The sequence below is a fragment of the Antedon mediterranea genome, chromosome 7, assembly GCF_964355755.1.
Source record: "Antedon mediterranea chromosome 7, ecAntMedi1.1, whole genome shotgun sequence".
Classification (NCBI taxonomy): domain Eukaryota; kingdom Metazoa; phylum Echinodermata; class Crinoidea; order Comatulida; family Antedonidae; genus Antedon; species Antedon mediterranea.
In genome coordinates this window covers 8,021,287-8,040,974 of record NC_092676.1, presented here as the reverse complement: position 1 = coordinate 8,040,974, position 19,688 = coordinate 8,021,287, and the positions used below count along the sequence as shown (strand labels likewise).

The 19,688-nt window shown below is 36.1% G+C and overlaps 1 protein-coding gene and 12 non-coding genes across 13 annotated transcripts; all 13 read left to right on the top strand.

The window, feature by feature from the left end:
• Positions 1-243: 243 nt before the first annotated feature.
• On the top strand, positions 244-12,814 carry LOC140055382 (protein kinase C and casein kinase substrate in neurons protein 3-like). Its single transcript, XM_072100721.1, has 11 exons — positions 244-326; positions 445-557; positions 3,254-3,383; positions 4,009-4,138; positions 4,420-4,623; positions 5,683-5,795; positions 6,841-6,961; positions 8,206-8,279; positions 10,593-10,654; positions 11,424-11,984; positions 12,577-12,814. Exons 1-11 carry the CDS (start codon positions 244-246, stop codon positions 12,768-12,770), a joined length of 1,785 nt encoding a protein of 594 aa, XP_071956822.1. The 3' UTR covers positions 12,771-12,814.
• On the top strand, positions 646-729 carry Trnal-cag (transfer RNA leucine (anticodon CAG)). Its single transcript has one exon. It is a non-coding gene; the product is annotated as a tRNA-Leu (tRNA).
• Positions 944-1,027, top strand: Trnal-cag (transfer RNA leucine (anticodon CAG)). Its single transcript has one exon. It is a non-coding gene; the product is annotated as a tRNA-Leu (tRNA).
• Positions 1,188-1,269, top strand: Trnal-cag (transfer RNA leucine (anticodon CAG)). The gene has a single exon. It is a non-coding gene; the product is annotated as a tRNA-Leu (tRNA).
• Trnal-cag (transfer RNA leucine (anticodon CAG)) lies at positions 1,513-1,596 on the top strand. Its single transcript has one exon. It is a non-coding gene; the product is annotated as a tRNA-Leu (tRNA).
• Trnal-cag (transfer RNA leucine (anticodon CAG)) lies at positions 2,252-2,335 on the top strand. The gene has a single exon. It is a non-coding gene; the product is annotated as a tRNA-Leu (tRNA).
• On the top strand, positions 8,077-8,147 carry Trnag-gcc (transfer RNA glycine (anticodon GCC)). The gene has a single exon. It is a non-coding gene; the product is annotated as a tRNA-Gly (tRNA).
• Trnag-gcc (transfer RNA glycine (anticodon GCC)) lies at positions 8,982-9,052 on the top strand. The gene has a single exon. It is a non-coding gene; the product is annotated as a tRNA-Gly (tRNA).
• Positions 9,347-9,417, top strand: Trnag-gcc (transfer RNA glycine (anticodon GCC)). The gene has a single exon. It is a non-coding gene; the product is annotated as a tRNA-Gly (tRNA).
• Trnag-gcc (transfer RNA glycine (anticodon GCC)) lies at positions 9,948-10,018 on the top strand. The gene has a single exon. It is a non-coding gene; the product is annotated as a tRNA-Gly (tRNA).
• A 196-nt stretch (positions 12,815-13,010) lies between the features above and the next one.
• Positions 13,011-13,081, top strand: Trnag-gcc (transfer RNA glycine (anticodon GCC)). Its single transcript has one exon. It is a non-coding gene; the product is annotated as a tRNA-Gly (tRNA).
• Positions 13,082-14,153: 1,072 nt separating this feature from the next.
• Positions 14,154-14,224, top strand: Trnag-gcc (transfer RNA glycine (anticodon GCC)). The gene has a single exon. It is a non-coding gene; the product is annotated as a tRNA-Gly (tRNA).
• Positions 14,225-15,873: 1,649 nt separating this feature from the next.
• On the top strand, positions 15,874-15,944 carry Trnag-gcc (transfer RNA glycine (anticodon GCC)). The gene has a single exon. It is a non-coding gene; the product is annotated as a tRNA-Gly (tRNA).
• Positions 15,945-19,688: the final 3,744 nt, after the last annotated feature.

Here is a 19,688-nt window from a genome sequence, read left to right as displayed (position 1 = left end):
AAAAACACCCTACTAAAACACCCACCTCCCATCCCGCATTCTTCTCTCTCGGCTGCTGTGGCTGTGTGTGGGGACATTCCCCTTCCATCCGCGCATGTACGCAAACTGCGCGTGCTGCGCACACGCGTTATTTGCTAGGTGATATCCAATGTTATGACAACAAAGTTTAGTCCCCGGCCCCCATCATAAATCCATACATTTTTAGCAAAAGAACTTCGTAATAAATAGGCCTAGGCTTAAAAGATGTCTAGTAAAAAGTACGAACACAGTTTCTGGGATATTGATCAGTATCGAATTATCATAGAACGAATAGAAAACGGTTTTAAGTAAGTTAAGTTTATTATTATTTGAAGTACTATAGAAAATAAAAAAAAAATATTGTAAAAATAAAATTGTAATGTTATTGATGATTATTGATTATGTAAATACTGTTCCATTGTGTAGGTCATGTGATGATTTTATGTCAATGATACAAGAGAGGGCGGAGTTAGAAGTGCAATACGCAAAGAAACTGAGACGATGGGAAGAAAAATGGACAACTAATGTATTGAAAAAAGGTACGCAAACAGGTTGACGGCTACTGTAAAATAGTCTGATTATATCTAGGTACTATAGAAAGTTATTTTTCACAAAATATGCATAATAGTCAGGATGGCCGAGCGGTCTAAGGCGCTGCGTTCAGGTCGCAGTCTACTCTTGTAGGCGTGGGTTCGAATCCCACTTCTGACACCATTTTTTTTTTATCATTTTAAATTACGTATTACGCTTTGAAAACAGGTAAACAATGTTTATTATAGGTATTCACTTGATTTAAACCAACTTTTCATATTTTCAAATTAATAACAATAATTATTTCTCAGAAAAGATGCATGGATAGGCCTCCACGTCAATGTGTTTCCCCATAGAGATATTCTATGGTTTCCCCGAAGAAAGGGAACATGTAGTCAGGATGGCCGAGCGGTCTAAGGCGCTGCGTTCAGGTCGCAGTCTACTCTTGTAGGCGTGGGTTCGAATCCCACTTCTGACAATTATGTTTTATTATACAGTATTACGTTATTTTTTTGATTTAAAAACATCTCAATATCCTTTTAATTGACACCTGCATTTCGTGTTATGAATAACCTAAGCTATTTATTGTGGGAAAAAAGGCCTTACCAGGGTAAAACAAACAGAGGGCATGTAGTCAAGTCAGGATGGCCGAGTGGTCTAAGGCTGCGTTCAGGTCGCAGTCTACTCTTGTAGGCGTGGGTTCGAATCCCACTTCTGACACTAATCTTTTAGTATCATTTTAGGCCTATATTATGTTATTTTGCTCAGAAACCACCTATTCTGATTCAAACCGACATTTCTTCAATATAACAGAGTTCATGAATATTATAGGTCTTGATCTTAATGTGTCGTTCAAAAATAATTGGCGTGTAGCCTTTTAATTGACACCTGCATTTTGTGTTATGAATAACAAAAGCTATTTATTTGGCGAAAACGCCTTACCAGGGTAAAAAAAAGCGGGCAGTCAGGATGGCCGAGCGGTCTAAGGCGCTGCGTTCAGGTCGCAGTCTACTCTTGTAGGCGTGGGTTCGAATCCCACTTCTGACACTAATCTTTTCGTATCCTTTTCTATTATGTTATTTTGCTTAGAAACCACCTATTCTGATTCAAACCGACATTTCTTCAATATATAACGGAGTTCACGAATATTATAGCTCTTTACCGTGTTAATTTTTCCAATTAATATAAGGATTTATTTCCCAAATAAAAACATTCATGAACTTACCACCACGTCAATGTGTTTTCCCCAAATAAGTGGACACCGGATCAGGATGGCCGAGCGGTCTAATCTTGTAGGCGTGGGTTCGAATCCCACTTCTGACACTAATGTTTGTTATACAGTATTACATTATTATTTTGATTTAAAAACATCTCAATATAACACCTGCATTTCGTGTTATGAATAAAAAAAACCATTTAATTTGGATAAAATGCTTAACCAAGGGTAATGAGTTTTAAAATAAAACCGGGGGATGTAGTCAGGATGGCCGAGCGGTCTAAGTCGAATCCCACTTCTGACAATATTTTTTTCTAAAAAATAACGTAATACAGTATTACGTTATTTTGATTTAAAACATCTAAATATCCTTTTAATAGCACCCGCGTGATTAATTTAAACCAACATTTCGTTTGTTGAAATTATTAAAGCTATTTATTTTTTACTAGAGTAATAAGTTTTACAAAAATTAGACAGAGGCATGTAGTCAGGATGGCCGAGCGGTCTAAGGCGCTGCGTTCAGGTCGCAGTCTACTCTTGTAGGCGTGGGTTCGAATCCCACTTCTGACAATATTTTTTTTATTATACGGTACTACGTTATTTTGATTTAAAAACATCTAAATATCCTTTTAATTATGAGCACCCACGTGATTGAAACCAACATTCGTTTATTGAAATTAATCAAGCTATTTATTTTTTTACCAGGGTAATGAGTTTTACAAAAAAATACAGTGGCATGTTGTCAGGATGGCCGAGTGGTCGCAGTCTACTCTTGTAGGCGTGGGTTCAAATCCCACTCCTGACTCTAATATTTTTTTTTTAAATTATACGGTATCACGTTATTTTTATTTAAAAACATCTAAATATCCTTTTAAAGCTCGTGTACAGGCATGAATTTTAAATATAATATAGACTGGTTGATTGTACATAAATCAAATATTTGTAACAAAAATCATGACGAAAAAACATAAATTTCCCTTAAAATGGTCAAATACAAAATTTGGCAAAATTGTTCTATAAAAACCAGGAACACTTTATTTCAGTAGTTAGGTAGTTAACCTAATGCAATAACATGTCTGGTGTCTCCCTAGAAGGTGAACAAAGATGGTGGATATACGGTGGATAATTTTTGCTATAGCATGAAAATAAAGCTCTAAAGTTGAATAAAAATACAAGAAACGTTAAATTCAAGTTATATTATTTATATTTAATCATCTGATAACATTTTAATTTTAAACAACCTAAATATCCTTTTAATAATAGGCACCCACATTATTAAAACCAACATTTTGTGTTATGGAATTATTAATAGAGCTATTTATTTATTTTGGAACAAATAGACCTTACCATGGGTAATGTGTTTCATTTTTAAAAAGGTATGCAGTCAGCCCGAGCGGTCTAAAGCGCTATATACTTTCTATCTTTAATCTCATTGTTTTCATGATCACTATTTACCATTATATTGAAAATATCCATTTGTTGTTTCAGGTTATGAGTATGGTTCGACGTTAGAAGCACTATGTTCATGTATACAAGAAGCTGGACACAGAGCCAATTTACACGAGCAATGTCAGAAAAGGCTTCTAGGAGACGAAGGACCCTTTTCTTTCATGCAAAAGTAGGTATCAGAATAGGCGTGGCATGTGTGGACGACAGGTGCGAAGAATAATCAAAATAAAATACACTGTATTCAAAAAGGCAATCTAACAACAGGACACAGAGCTCGCCTTACCAAGATAGGAAAGTGTGCGAAAATATTTGTAACTGTACATTACACTCTGCGGCGCGTAGTGTCTGTTAAAGATGTATTGTCGCTTTGACTAATTCCAAAAAAATAAAAGATTTCGAAAAAAAGTGGGTCATTTTGAAGTATCATTAACTTTCACCAAAAATTAGTCAAAAAAAAAACATTTAACTGAAATACAGACGTTTTTTTGTTCAAAAAATAACTTTGACTTAACCTCCAGTCAAGGTTTTCGATAGGCCTATTTATCATAATGCAAAGCTCTTGTTTGGATACTTGCATAATCATAAACTTCCTCGCGATCTGTGTGAAAATACCTTCTTAACCGTGACGAGTTTTTGAGTTCTACGAGAATTCAATCCATTTGTGAGAATTCTATCAAATCCAAGAGTGAATTCAAATTAAAAAACGAATTATATTTATCCTATTTCAGTTAACATGAAATAAAAATGGATTGAATGTTTGCAAGTTTGTGCTAACGTTAATTTTATTTTTGTAGATGGAAAAAGTCACATTGTCATAAAACAATATTTAGTGGAGTCCAAGAAATAAGAAAATTCGAAGAAGAATTCTCAGATGCACAAAGTGGCTATATGAGGTTGTTATCGAAAATCAGAAAAGCTAAAAAAGTAATTATTTCATTTGTATATTTTTGTTAATACAGTATTAATTAGATAATCGTTACAATACGGGACGCCGTTTGGGACATAATTATCTAAACGGCGCCCCGTAACAGACAATATTAAATTAAGTGTAATACACTTCTAAATTATGTAGGCCTATTTGTATATTTTTTTCTTGGTGCAATTTTCTATTTTCTATTGACTCCTCGCTACCTGGCGTTATAATTGAAAACAAAATAAAATAAATTTACGTTTTTAATAAAACGCAATTGTATCTAATTTTGTAGGCGTATCACATGGCTATAATTTCAGCGCACAAAGCCAATAAGTTCGCCGAAGAAGAAAGTAAAAAAGAAGGGATTGGAACGGAAACGAAAAATAAATTATACAAACGAGCAGAACAATTTGCAAAACATCGAGACTCTGCAAAGGAATTCTACCTTAAAGGCATATTGATGTGTAATGGCAACATCAAGAACAAATACTATAAGGTATAAATAGAATAATGACAAGAGTCACGTGGCATGAGAAGCACTCAATAAGTGCGTTAAGTTTGGTTCCCACTAGAACGTAACGCAAGGACGTAAACGCAACGCAAGCGTTTTAACCAATGACAAGCGAAGTTATAGACAGTTAGCAATCACAAGCGAATAAGCCATCGCTTGTGATTGGTCAATTCACTTGTTGCGTTGCGTTACGTCCTTGCGTTGCGTCGCTAGTGGGAACCACGCTTTAGTTTGGTTCCCACTAGCAATGTAAGAAAATGCCATTCTAATAATTGTGTTTGCCCTCGCCTGCGTGAAAGCAAACCTACGATGTTTTGCAGCACTATTGCGTCGTCGGTTCCCACTTGTGATTACGCAGACGTACATCACTATGTCAATACGTCGCTGCGTTGCGTTCTAGTGGCTACCACGCTTATATAAACAAAAGAAATAAATATATAATTCGAACTCGGGCATTTCCACCTAAGTCAAGAAAAATACTAAGTTAAAAATAGAATAATGTCAATAGTCACGTGGCATGAGAAGCACACAATAAATGGTACGCGTTAATGGTTCCTACTAGTGACGCAACCTAAGCGCCGTAAGCAAATGCCATTCCAATAAATGTGTTTGCCTCCGCCTGCGTGAAATCAAACCCACGATGTTTGCAGCACTAATTGCGTCGTCGGTTCCTATGATTACGCAATTAGCACTTTGCGTCGATACATCGCTGCGTGGCGTTCTAGTGGGAACCACGCTTTAAGCAATAAAGAAGTCAAATACATTACGGTATATATAAAAAAAAACTAATGTAAACTTCGGAGTCTAATTGATGCACTACAGCATTTTTGCATACAATAACACGAATAGGCCCTAATACTCGCAATTCACACGAATATTTGACATTGAGAGAATCTAGTTTTATCGGGTACACAATCACAGCGCAGTAATCAGATGGATATGCAAGTGATGATCCGAGCTAACATTTTCCAATTTTCTACTTAAAATTATGTATATTAATTATTATAAAACCTTGTTCTCTTGAAATGTTTTTTTCTTCTTCAGAAAATGTTGGCGCAATTTGATAAATGTCAGTTACTTGAAAAGGAAAGGCTTGGAACCTTAAAGGAGGAGATGCTTAAGTTTGTCAACGCACTTGATATATCCGCTTTACCTGGGTAAGTATTATACAGAAAACATTCAACTTATACGTTTAGTTTAGCACGCGTCTACAGTGGTGTATCGGAGCTTATGAGGGCCCCTGAGCAGTGCGCAGCGGTAAACAAAAAAACATCCATTAGGCCTAACATAATGTCGAAACAAAGCGTTGGAGGGCCACTTGCGCACATCTGCGTTACGTCTTCGATACTGCGCGGTACCGTATTCTTCATTATGCGTGATTACTGACGTAATGCATAATATACATACGTAGCAAGCTGGGTAGGCCTAATTGTTCATGTACCGGTGAATCGATTCGACGGGTCCTCCTAAATACCAAGACCTACCAAGACCTTCCAAGAACTACCAAGACCTACCAAGACCTGTCAATTTAAAGTATTAATTTAACGAAATATGATATATATAGACTTCTAATAGCATTTCCAACAATTAAACCTCAATTTCAGCGCGATATAGACACCAAAAATGTTACAAAAATGTTAAATAATCATAAATCGACAAGCTTCGCGAAACGAACTAAGTTTTTGATGCATACATGCGTCACAATGTACGTATTGCGTCAACTAGAGTATGGCTCACTAACACTCGACGCAGCTCTCCTGTCGTAGGCCTACTGTCTACATTAAAAATTGTTGGTGTCTATATCACGCTAAAATTGAGGTTTTATTGTTGAAAAAGCTATTAGAAGTCTACATATATCATATTTCGTTAAAATAAAACCTTAAAATTAACAGGTCTTGGTAGTTCTTGGTAGGTCATACTAGTTGACGCAATGCGGACATTTGTGACGCAATGTATGCATCAACTCAGTTCGTTTCGCGAACGCGAAGCTTGTCGATTATTTAACATTTTTGGTGTCTATCGCGCTAAAATTGAGGTTTTATTGTTGGAAATGCTATTAGAAGTCTATATATACTGTATCATATTTCGTTAAATTAACACTTTAAATTGACAGGTCTTGGTAGTTCTTGGTAGGTCTTGGTAGGTCTTGGTATTTAGGAGGACCCGATTCGACTAATAACAAGCAATCGTTGCTATTTTTAGATATGAAGATGTTTATCAGAAAATAAAGAGTACAGTTGCATTGGCAAATGCTGCCGACGACGTTCAAACGTGGAGCGACACCCATGGAGGGACATTGACACCCTACTGGCCAGTGTTTGAGGTAAATTAGAGTGGAGCGACACCCATGGAGGGACATTGACACCCTACTGGCCAGTGTTTGAGGTAAATTAGAGTGGAGCGACACCCATGGAGGGACATTGACACCTTACTGGCCAGTGTTTGAGGTAAATTAGAGTGGAGCGACACCCATGGAGGGACATTGGCACCTTACTGGCCAGTGTTTGAGGTAAATTGGAGTGGAGCGACACCCATGGAGGGACATTGGCACCTTACTGGCCAGTGTTTGAGGTAAATTAGAGTGGAGCGACACCCATGGAGGGACATTGACACCCTACTGGCCAGTGTTTGAGGTAAATTAGAGTGGAGCGACACCCATGGAGGGACATTGACACCTTACTGGCCAGTGTTTGAGGTAAATTAGAGTGGAGCGACACCCATGGAGGGACATTGGCACCTTACTGGCCAGTGTTTGAGGTAAATTTGAGTGGAGCGACACCCATGGAGGGACATTGGCACCTTACTGGCCAGTGTTTGAGGTAAATTAGAGTGGAGCGACACCCATGGAGGGACATTGACACCTTACTGGCCAGTGTTTGAGGTAAATTAGAGTGGAGCGACACCCATGGAGGGACATTGGCACCTTACTGGCCAGTGTTTGAGGTAAATTGGAGTGGAGCGACACCCATGGAGGGACATTGGCACCTTACTGGCCAGTGTTTGAGGTAAATTAGAGTGGAGCGACACCCATGGAGGGGGACATTGACACCCTACTGGCCAGTGTTTGAGGTAAATTAGAGTGGAGCGACACCCATGGAGGGACATTGACACCTTACTGGCCAGTGTTTGAGGTAAATTAGAGTGGAGCGACACCCATGGAGGGACATTGGCACCTTACTGGCCAGTGTTTGAGGTAAATTTGAGTGGAGCGACACCCATGGAGGGACATTGGCACCTTACTGGCCAGTGTTTGAGGTAAATTAGAGTGGAGCGACACCCATGGAGGGACATTGGCACCTTACTGGCCAGTGTTTGAGGTAAATTAGAGTGGAGCGACACCCATGGAGGGACATTGGCACCTTACTGGCCAGTGTTTGAGGTAAATTAGACAGGCAAACCGGAATAGTTTCGTACCAGTATCAGTTGAACCAACCAGAAGCATCGGTGGTTCAGTGGTAGAATTCTCGCCTGCCACGCGGGGGACCCGGGTTCAATTCCCGGCCGATGCAATTTTATGCTAGTTTGTATAGTAACAGAATAATGTTTTAGATGTTTATATTTTTTTAGGATATTGATGTTAACCACCTTGACTCTGATAAAATCAATATGTTATTGAAAAATGGTGGAAAGGATGAAGATCAGTAAGTTATTGCAATATACTATATTATAATTTTGTTTGTGTTCTTTGTTTTATTTATTGATTTCATCATCTCATTCAACAGCGGGAAACTCACCCCTTACAGAATGGAATGGAATAAAATATACTATATATATCTTAAGACCTAACGTTTTTATCAGCGGAACGCGCACTTAATATGTCTAAGTATGTATAAACAAGAAATAATATTTCTTACAAATTATAATTAATAATTTAAAAGATGATTTATTATAAATTATTCTAGTTTAACAATCAGTACTATAAAATATTATTAAAACAATAATATTTAAAAGTTCAGATAATGGAACATTCCACGTCCTTGTAGACAAATTATATCCCGTATGTGTGTAGTTGTAATTTCTCAGCAGTTGTCCAGGGCACTTAAGTTTTGCTAAATCCTGGCGGAAACTAAAGTCACTTTGCGACGTGGCATCTCAAACTTTTTAAGGACAAATGACGAATTGCATATCAACCTTTTTAGGCCTAGTTTAAATATTCTGAAACCTTGTTTATCGCTTTAAAAACACACAATATAGTATAGGCCTACAAAATTATTAATATACTTTATCAATTAATGTATTAAGAGATATTGGATTTGTTTCTGTTATATTTTTAAAAAAGGGTCGATTAGAATATTCGATTTTTATTGAAAATTATATTGTAATGTTTCTTAATTTTGTCGAAGGCATCGGTGGTTCAGTGGTAGAATTCTCGCCTGCCACGCGGGGGACCCGGGTTCAATTCCCGGCCGATGCAAATTTTTTCTTTCTTTAGGCTATTATTTCTCCAAGGCGATTAAGATTTGTTTTGACTAATCCTGTCACAACAAATTACATACACAATTTAAATATTCTATTATTCTTGAGCATTTGTTTTACCTAGACATAAAAGTACAACCTAAACATAAAATAATTAAAATGTTATAATCAATTATTTATTTACTTATATTTTACATATGGTATCTGTTAAACGGTCTTTTTCGAACTTGTTTTTATTTATTTTATTTTATTTATTAGTATATAGTTGTAATGTGTCTTTTATCTCTGGAAGGCATCGGTGGTTCAGTGGTAGAATTCTCGCCTGCCACGCGGGGGACCCGGGTTCAATTCCCGGCCGATGCAATTTTTTCTTTATTAAATCTCCAGAACAATTAAGTTTCCCTTGACCTAATATTATTAATTAGATACCAGGCCTACTTATGATAATAATAATAATAATTAATAATTATAATAAGAAAAATATAATAATATTTATTTGTTACTCTCCTTTAAAACGGAGGAACTCTCTCGTACTAAGAGGTTTGACCCATACAAAATGTTTACAGTTATTACAATATAGGCCTATATTGCACTGATGAAGGGCTAGTGTTGCCCGCCGAAAGCCCTGCTAACTTTGTTGGCTGTTTTAATTATCGTTTTGATTTAGCTTTTCGCTTTTTTTTTGTATCTCCATTGAGATCCAGCCACTGATACCCACAGCATTGTCATTTTTTCAGTATATACAGGTACAAAAATTTAATAATGGTCCACAATTACATAATATTAGGCAGCACAAATTCTACTGATATCTGTTACTATAATATGCCTATGTTTCTATTAAAAAAATTATTTGTATTACAATATAATTGTAATGTTTCGTGTCTATTCCGAAGGCATCGGTGGTTCAGTGGTAGAATTCTCGCCTGCCACGCGGGGGACCCGGGTTCAATTCCCGGCCGATGCAAATTTTTTTAAATTCTACATGTAATTGTTTTGCGAAAATATATTTATCTTTTTCATGTTTTTAGTCATACTTACGTATTTTTTATTCATACGATGACAACATTTTTAATTTTCATTTTTTTATAACATTTTCGAATTAAAATAAAATGCCATACTAGCGTAAATCTTCTAATATAGTAACCCACTACTCTAATAGAACCCAGAGTCACTTATGATGCAGCCGTAAAACTTAAGTAAAACTTATGATGCAGCCGTATTTTGAAAATAAGGAGATGTTGATCTCGGGAGTGGGGGAGGATTGAGTGTTTTTGAGTTTACCTTAGAGTTCAACCTAATTTGTTTATTTGTACTTTTTTATTATTTTGCTATAAGTTGCTGACCGGAAAAGTTGGGGTGGGTTACTATGTTCAGGTGGTGTCTAATTTAAGATTAGTAATCGTAACCAATACTCTAATAGTAACCCCCTTCTAATTGTAACCCACCCTAAAAAACAATCAAAGAATAATAACCCAGAGTTACAATTAGAAGATTTACGGAAAACATTCTTATGTTCCTGTTTTATTTTGTTTTCGCAGGTGGTACAATATTTTTCAGTCAGATTTTGAAGAACAGGATAGTGTAGATAAATCATGGAAAGGTAATGCTTGGTTCCCACTGTATACATTTTTAATATTTAACGCAACGTAAAGCTCTGTCCACACTATCAAATTTTATGTTACAAAAAAATGTGATCTTCACATATATTGACATGATGACGTAATATCACTACCGTATTTTGGCATATCACTACCATTTTGGCACATTTTTTGGGTCAAACTAGTTTTATAGTGTAGACAGAGCTAAGGTGACTTGACTAATCATACTGCGATGGATCATCCAAGCTATCGCTTATGATTGGTCAACTCACTTGCGTTGCGTACGTGGCAAGTGGGAATCAAGCTTATGTGTTAAAATAGATGACAATGTACAATGTGAGAGGAAAACCTGGATATTGGAATATTCTTATGACACATTATATTTTGTTTTCCTGTTTTAATCCTGATAGACATTGTTTGTTTATTTCCACAAACAAAGTATAATGAGCTTAAATAAAATTTGTAGGCCTAGGCCTAAAAGTAAAATAAGTTTGTGGAAGGTATGGTCACCGGTTAAATAGGTCACAAACAAAACTAATAACGCGTTGAACATGGGTAATTGTATCGAGGCAGAAAGAATAATAACGCTTATTTTGTTATTCTTTTGGGATCAAACACGTATGGAAACATACTCCTATAATGCAGCAAGTAATCAGCGCAAAGTTGTGGATACACACATTCTCCGTCTCTGGTTTTTTCTCCGGTGGTACACCAGCTAGGCCTACTACATACGTACCGTAATTATTTATCAGTCATTTATTTTTGTCTTAGACTATGTAACCAAACACTTAATCGAGACTGACAGAAAGCGAGTTTCTCAAAACTTAGCCATATCAGCAGTCCAGCAACGACTTCTTTCACTGGCACACCAGAAAGCCACTCAGCCAAGCGTCACGTCAACCCAACGATCACAGAGTACCAGTGACGCAAAACCACCAGTCGACCACCAGGATGTACCATCTCCTGTGACATCACACGTCTTTGAGCAACACAGCAGCTCTCACTGGAGCACTGATACCTCTGGCAGTAAAATAAATTCTGCTCACACTAATCATTCTCATGATCAACGTAGTTGGTTACCAAATAGTCGGTCATGCGTAGTCCATAGTTCTGAAGCTCGTGATCAGTTCCGTCGTACTGTCAGTCGAGAGACTGGCAGTGATATACCTGGAAAAAATAGTTTGAATAAAATAAATGATGACGTCGCAAAAAAGACCAAGTCGTATAGAAGCTTTCATATAATATCGCTGCCTTCAGACCAAACAGAACACAATGTCCAAGCATTATGGAACTTTGAACCTGGCCAACATGATGAACTGGCTCTTCAAAGAGGTTGGTACAGCACCATGCTTGATCAGATTATTTGCTTTTTGGTCTCTTTTTTTTAAAATTACAGATATTAATTTGTTGCCAATCACTTTATCTTATTGAACCATAGAACAATGCGTAATGTAACTTTATAATTTTTTCGTCTCTCGGTCATCTCGATAACCTCTCTGTCTAAAACCACAACAAACATAAAAATCACTTTAGAACTCCATCCCATACAAAGTCATGGTTCGTACACTTTTATTGGCAGTGCTTGGTAGGGCAGGCCCATGTTTGGGATTTAGGAGGACCCGTTTTTAAGGACCACAATGTAAACTAATTCTTTGCAAGGGCCATAGAGATTATGATGTTTTTATGTTTTTATTTTTTTTTAATGCGCCTTGAGCACTCTTGAGTGGTATGTGCGCTATAAAAATCCTGTTATTATTATTATTATTATTAGAGACTATGATGAAAATATCTATCTCTATGCAAAGATTAATTGATTTGCCTTGAATCTATTTTCTTTCTTGTACTGTATATATAATAAATTCGATAAAAACAGGTCTAACAAAGTTCTTGTAGCTCAATACGTCATTTATCTGTCATTTTTCAGGTGAAGTCTTTTCCCAAATCGGTCCTACCAATGACGATGGCTGGGCGTATGGTCGTATCGGCAGTAAAATTGGTCTCTTTCCAGCTGGTTACGTTCGTATATTAAAGCCTCATTCAGAGGATCACCTGTCAAACGTCAACATTGTGACGTCAACTCTGTCTAACAATATTTCATCCATTGCACATTTGATGTAAAACGTCTTGTCGAGATATATATAAAGAATTAAAAAGAATCTATTTATTAATACATAAATTGTGTTTGCCTGCGCCCATTTTCTTTAAATTCCCAATTTTGTTCAAGAAGTTGATTTTTACTTTCCCTGAATAAAATGAAATGATTACGTCATCATGAATTTGTATAATACAGAAGTATAGCGTAAGGAGCGATAACGTTATCGTTCAAAGTTCAACAACACGAGCTATTGAGAATGTGAGGCATCGGTGGTTCAGTGGTAGAATTCTCGCCTGCCACGCGGGGGACCCGGGTTCAATTCCCGGCCGATGCAATGTTTTTTCTTTATTATTTCTCCAGGGCAGTTTAGTTTTCCTTTGACCTGAACTTGTCACAATTTACACAATTTAAACATCGAACATTAGTTCCACAAATTATAACCTAAACAATATACAAATTAGTGTTATTATTTATAGTTCAGTTCCCGGCCGATGCAATTTTTATACAGCATTTTTATTAATTGCACATTTTCAATTATCCTCTTTTTATAACTTTTCACGCTGCTGCTCTAGCCCGCTACGTCACACGAGATGACTCATTCATTAGATGAAATCAAGCAGCAGTATAGTACTACACTTTGAAATTTTTGTTAAAATGGAAACTCGACTATAATTTATAGGTACCACCTGTTGAATCCAAAAAACGGCTGGGAAAAGAGTCTAATGACAAATCCCAAAGCATTTCTGGTATTTATGAGTCCCATGATATTACTATAATTCACTGTAATTATTATCAAAACAGTCCATTGAAGTTTTTGTTTGTAATAGGATACTTGAAGTATCTAGGCTTGACGAAGTGACCCCCAGACTTGACCTTAGCAATAACAATAAGCAAGCAGCGTTTTTTTGTAAGAAATATTCTTGTTTATATATATTATTAATATACAAATGTTACACGTTTAATTAATGATCCAATTAATTTATGAACCAATTGTCATGGCAAATTTTATTTCCGTTAAATTAAAATAATAGTAGGCCTACATTATAGTAATTAAAGATGTATTGTTCCCCACCTAAAACATGAACAATTTAGATCTGAATAAAATCAGACTTTAAATAGGCTATTTTAATAAAGTTACTTCTGTAAAAAAATAAAAAATAAATAAAACTATTGTCTGACAGACAATTTAAGTATTTTGGCTTTACATTATATTTTTTCAGTTCTTGGTCAAACTATTACGTGACATTAACATGTCATAGGCCTATTCACAATTTAAGGGGACAAATGTCTTTAATGGATATATTAATCAGTCTAGGCTGGGGCTGGGGGGGGGGGAGACTAATATAATAAATAAATAAGCAAGTAAAGTAAAGGCCATACAATAATACTATTATATATAACATGTAGCATCGGTGGTTCAGTGGTAGAATTCTCGCCTGCCACGCGGGGGACCCGGGTTCAATTCCCGGCCGATGCAAATTTTTTTTAATTACTACTATGTAATTGTTTTGCGAAAATATATTTATCTATTTTATGTTTTTAGTCACACTTACGTATTTTTTATTCATACGATAACAACATTTTTAATTTTCAATTTTTTATAACATTTTCGAATTAAAGTAAAGTGCCGTACTAGCGTAAATCTTCTAATAGTAACCCACTACTCTAATAGAACCCAGAGTCACTTATGATGCAGCCGTAAAACTTAAATAAAACTTATGATGCAGCCGTATTTTGAAAATAAGGAGATGTTTGATCTCGGGAGTGGGGGAGGATTGAGTGTTTTTGAGTTTATCTTAGAGTTCAACCAAATTTGTTTATTCGTACTGTTTTATTATTTTGCTATAAGTTGCTGACCGGAAAAGTTGGGGTGGGTTACTATGTTCAGGTGGTGTCTAATTTAAGATTAGTAATAGTAACCCAATACTCTAATAGTAACCCCCCCCCCCCCACCTTCTAATTGTAACCCACCCTAAAAAACAATCAAAGAATAATAACCCAGAGTTACAATTAGAAGATCTACGGAAAACATTCTTATGTCCCTGTTTATTTTGTTTTCGCAGGTCCTACAATATTTTTCAGTCAGATTTTGAAGAACATGATAGTGTAGATAAATCATGGAAAGGTAATGCTTGGGTTCCCACTGTATACATTTTAATATTTAACGCAACGTAAAGCTCTGTCCACACTATCAAATTTTATGTTACAAAAAATGTGATCTTCACATATATTGACATGATGACGTCATATCACTACGGTATTTTGGCATATCACTACCATTTGGGCACATTTTTTGGGTCAAACTAGTTTTATAGTGTAGACAGAGCTAAGGTGACTTGACTAATCATACTGCGATGGATCATCCAAGCTATCGCTTATGATTGGTCAACTCACTTGCGTTGGGTACGTGGCAAGTGGGAATCAAGCTTATGTGTTAAAATAGATGACAATGTACAATGTGAGAGGAAAACCTGGATATTGGAATATTCTTATGACACATTATATTTTGTTTTCCTGTTTTAATCCTGATAGACATTGTTTGTTTATTTCCACAAACAAAGTATAATGAGCTTAAATAAAATTTGTAGGCCTAGGCCTAAAAGTAAAATAAGTTTGTGGAAGGCATGGTCACCGGTTAAATAGGTCACAAACAAAACTAATAACGCGTTGAACATGGGTAATTTTATCGAGGCAGAAAGAATAATAGCGCTTATTTTTTTGGGATCAAACACGTATGGAAACATACTCCCATAATGCAATCAGTAATTAGTAATGGCTGGGCGTATGGTCGTATCGGCAGTAAAATTGGTCTCTTTCCAGCTGGTTACGTTCGTATATTAAAGCCTCATTCAGAGGATCACCTGTCAAACGTCAACATTGTGACGTCAACTCTGTCTAACAATATTTCATCCATTGCACATTCGATGTAAAACGTCTTGTCGAGATGTATATAAAGAATTAAAAAGAATCTATTTATTAATACATAAATTTTCTTTCAATTCCCAATTTTGTTCAAGAAGTTGATTTTTACTTTCCCTGAAAAAAAGGAAATGATTATGTCATCATGAATTTGTATAAATTTGAATTTGTTCAAAGTTCAACAACACGAGATATCGAGAATGTGAGGCATCGGTGGTACAGTGGTAGAATTCTCGCCTGCCACGCGGGGGACCCGGGTTCAATTCCCGGCCGATGCAATGTTTTTTCTTTATTAATACTCCAGGACAATTTACACAATTTAAATATCGAACATTAGTTCCACAAATTATAACCTAAACAATATAACAATTAGAGTTATTATTTATAGTTCAGTTCCCGGCCGATGCAATTTTTATACAGCATTTTTATTAATGGCACATTTTCAATTATCCTCTTTTTATAACTTTTTAATATATATTATTAATATACAAATGTTACACGTTTAATTAATGATCCAATTAATTTATGAACCAATTGTCATGGCAAATTTCCGTTAAATAAAAATAATAGTAGGCCTACATCTATTATATAAATTTACGTAAGGGCAAAATTCGGTAAATCGCGCGTTATTTCTAGAATGTTTACTCGATGGTATATAAAGTTGGTTCGTACTTTCGGTACTGATTTTAACCGCCTGATGTAACCCTGTTTACTAATTAAATTGAGTTCGATAATTAGTTATTGACGATTAAAACGAATTTAGGTTCAACGATTTGCCCCAAATAGGGGTGTTTTTCGATCGTGGTATACACTGTCTAATGGATGTCCGTCTTGAAAAATACCCGCAGACGATAATACGAGGATGCTTCGCATTTTCCTATCTCCTCCTACGATAATTGTTTTTAATGGCTGAAAACCGGTTGAACAGCTCGAGTACAGCATCATAATGTTGAAGACAGGCCGATTTTCTTTAAAAAATACTATTTTGATAGATTTAATATACGTTAATACAAATGTATTGATTTGCGATGAATGGAACATTCCAATCTCTGTTCCACAAGTGTCTATTCCGTCAGGCGTCGTAAAGGCAACTACTGTATACTCATAACAGAAATTCGATCCATTTTTTTTTTCAATCTGTGCTGCAGAGGTTGGATATAAATTTTTTTTAAACGGATAAAGAGCTAGCGTTTTCACTCGCCGTATATTATGTATAAAATCTTTATTATTGCAGTTAAACCACCCACATCATCACCCTTCCCTCACTGGCATGAGTAGCGTTGTAAAACCAGTAGAGGATAGGCCTACGGTACATCACATGCCCTAAACGCAGAACAACTTTGGTGGGTAGGGTAAGAACCAACTTTTAAGTATGAATTGGCTCTAAGAAACAATTGAAAACCATTAGGCCTACTAATTAAGTTGAGTTAGATAATTTAATATTTATTGACGATTAAATCGAATTTATGATTTTCCCGAATAGAGGTGGTTTTCACAAATTGTTTTACATTATATAAATATACACGTCGTAGTGATGTATCGTTACATGTAGGGCCTACTGTACTATTTCAATCGACTAGGACGGTGATAGTTTCAACAAAGTATTACGTCGCAATGTTTTACTGTGTTTAGTGGTATATTATTTGTAAAACATGAAAACAATAATAATAATAATAATAACTGGTACTTGATATAGCGCATTATGCTGAAAGCCTCAATGCGCTTTACAAAGACAGAACAATTTAGAAATTTACAAATTAAAAAGTGGGTTTTGAGGAGAGATTTGAAGACACTGGTGGAAGTAGCCTGACGGATTTCAATAGGCAACGCATTCCATAGAGAAACAGATGCCGAAGAAAATGAACGATTTCCATAAAACTTAGTGGAAGGATGAAATATATGGGCAAGAAGAGACTCAGATCTAGATCTCCGAGACCGCTTAGGAACATAAGGTTGAATAAGTTCAATTATATTTCGTTACTAAATGGATAAAGAATAATATTTAAAAATTGTTCCTCTTTGCACCCATCCTCTTCCCCATCCCTCAACCCTAATGTTACATACAAAACACAAATTAAGTTTGTTTAAATTTGACTTAAACAATTGGTTTCTCTTTCGGAAGTAATTCCCATGGTGCTAATTTTAGTTGAGTACATAAATCACAGTGTCTATTTATTCGTTCCTGTAGCTGTAAACGACATGTATTATTGTCCTGCGATACGTACATTTGAAATCGCCAGTTTTTTAACGCTGAAATTATTATGTATTCGCGAACCATCTGTGGGCACGACCTAGATGGTACGCGAGCGAAGCGAGCGTACCATTTAGTTATAGTAATTAAAGATGTATTGTTCCCCACCTAAAACATGAACAATTTAGATCTGAATAAAATCAGACTTTAAATAGGCCATTTTAATAAAGTTACTTCTGTAAAAAAATAAAAAATAAATAAAACTATTGTCTGACAGACAATTTAATTATTTTGGCTTTAGATTATATTTTGTCAGTTCTTGATCAAACTAATAGTTTATTACGTGACATTAAAAGTGTACAGGCCTATTCACAATTTTAGGGGAAAAAATGTCTTTAATGGATATATTAATCAGTCTAGGCCTATAGTACAGGCTATATGTGACATTTATCCTATGTAACCTTGAAAAAATTCTAATAAAAGGTCTTTTGGTATTTTCTTGTAGCTTTAGGTGTGAATAAATACCAAAAAATTTGCAGCCTTCTAGTTGCTGCGTTAGTGAGATATTGAGGGTCAAAGGTCAGTGACCTTTTTGTGGCATTTGATGGCTTATAACTCCTCAATTCCTGGGTTTAAAAAGACAACTGTGGTGTCTACATCTATGTTTTAGTGGTCAAACAACAAAATAAAGTTTTTGCAAATTTCGGGTTACTTGTGCCATTGGTCAGATAGTCGGGTCAAAGGTCATTGACCTTTATTCATTAATAACTACTACTAGTTTAGGACCTGGGTAAGATTTGTATGCATTCAATTTAGGAGAGAATATCTCAACTGTTATAGGATAATTAGACCCCAAGGAACAACATGGGATATGTGCCAAATTCGTTATCGGGGGCGAACATGCCCAAAATCGGGGTCAAAGGTTAGAAATGTGTGGTTCTTATATCTCGACAACCAAATCATACAGATTTGCTTTTGGTGTCAAATTGTTCAGAAAATACATATTTATATTCAGTCTAACACAACGTTTACCCCAAAAAATGACCGGAAATGCTTTTGCTGACCTTTGACCAAACTTACTTACTTAATGTCATCCCACTATTAAGTGGGTGCCATGATAATTTGTCTCCACACATCTCTATCAAGCATGCTCTTTCTCAGTTCACTCAGGTCTAGTTTGGTATCTTTCAACAGAATGTCGAGCGAAGTCAGTTGAGGTCTTCCCACTTTCCTTTTCTCTTCTGGTTCCCAAAGGAGAACTCTTGAGGCAGGCTCAGAGCTTCTTATAACATGACCGGCAAGGCCCATGCGACGTCTTTGAATGATGGTCGTAAGACGGGGAAGGTTGGCATATAGTGTCTTGTTGGTGGCGTGTGAGGACCATGGGATGTTTTGGACTTTCCTCCTCAGCATGCGGGTGTATGCTCCATCCAATGATTTTGAGAGCGATGAAGTAAGACTCCATGTCTCACAGCCGTAAAGAAGAATGGCTTCAAATGTTGACTTAAAGAGGCGGATTTTTGTGGACTTGTTGATACGAGATGCCCATATTTTTTGAAAGACTGTTCAGCGCACCCCATGCTTGACCAAGTCTTGCTTCGAAATCATGGTTAGTGGATGAACAGTAGCTTCCGAGGTAGCTGAAATCCTCTACTTGTTCTATTGCTGATCCATCCAGTGCGAGAGTTATAGAAGGTGATGAGGGGTTAAATGTATGAATTGGGTCTTCTTGATGTTTAAGTATAAACCTATAGCTTCTGTGGCTTGTTGAATTCTGTGCAGTAGATTTTCGGCAACATGTATGGAATCTTCAAGAATGGCGATGTCATCG

Excerpts from the sequence above, each read along its gene's own strand:
- LOC140055382 (XM_072100721.1), top strand. The coding sequence starts at position 244 with ATGTCTAGTAAAAAGTACGAACACAGTTTCTGGGATATTGATCAGTAT. Across the intron at positions 4,139-4,419 it reads AAATCAGAAAAGCTAAAAAA|GCGTATCACATGGCTATAAT; the intron begins GTAATTATTTCA and ends CTAATTTTGTAG. Across the intron at positions 11,985-12,576 it reads TGAACTGGCTCTTCAAAGAG|GTGAAGTCTTTTCCCAAATC; the intron begins GTTGGTACAGCA and ends GTCATTTTTCAG.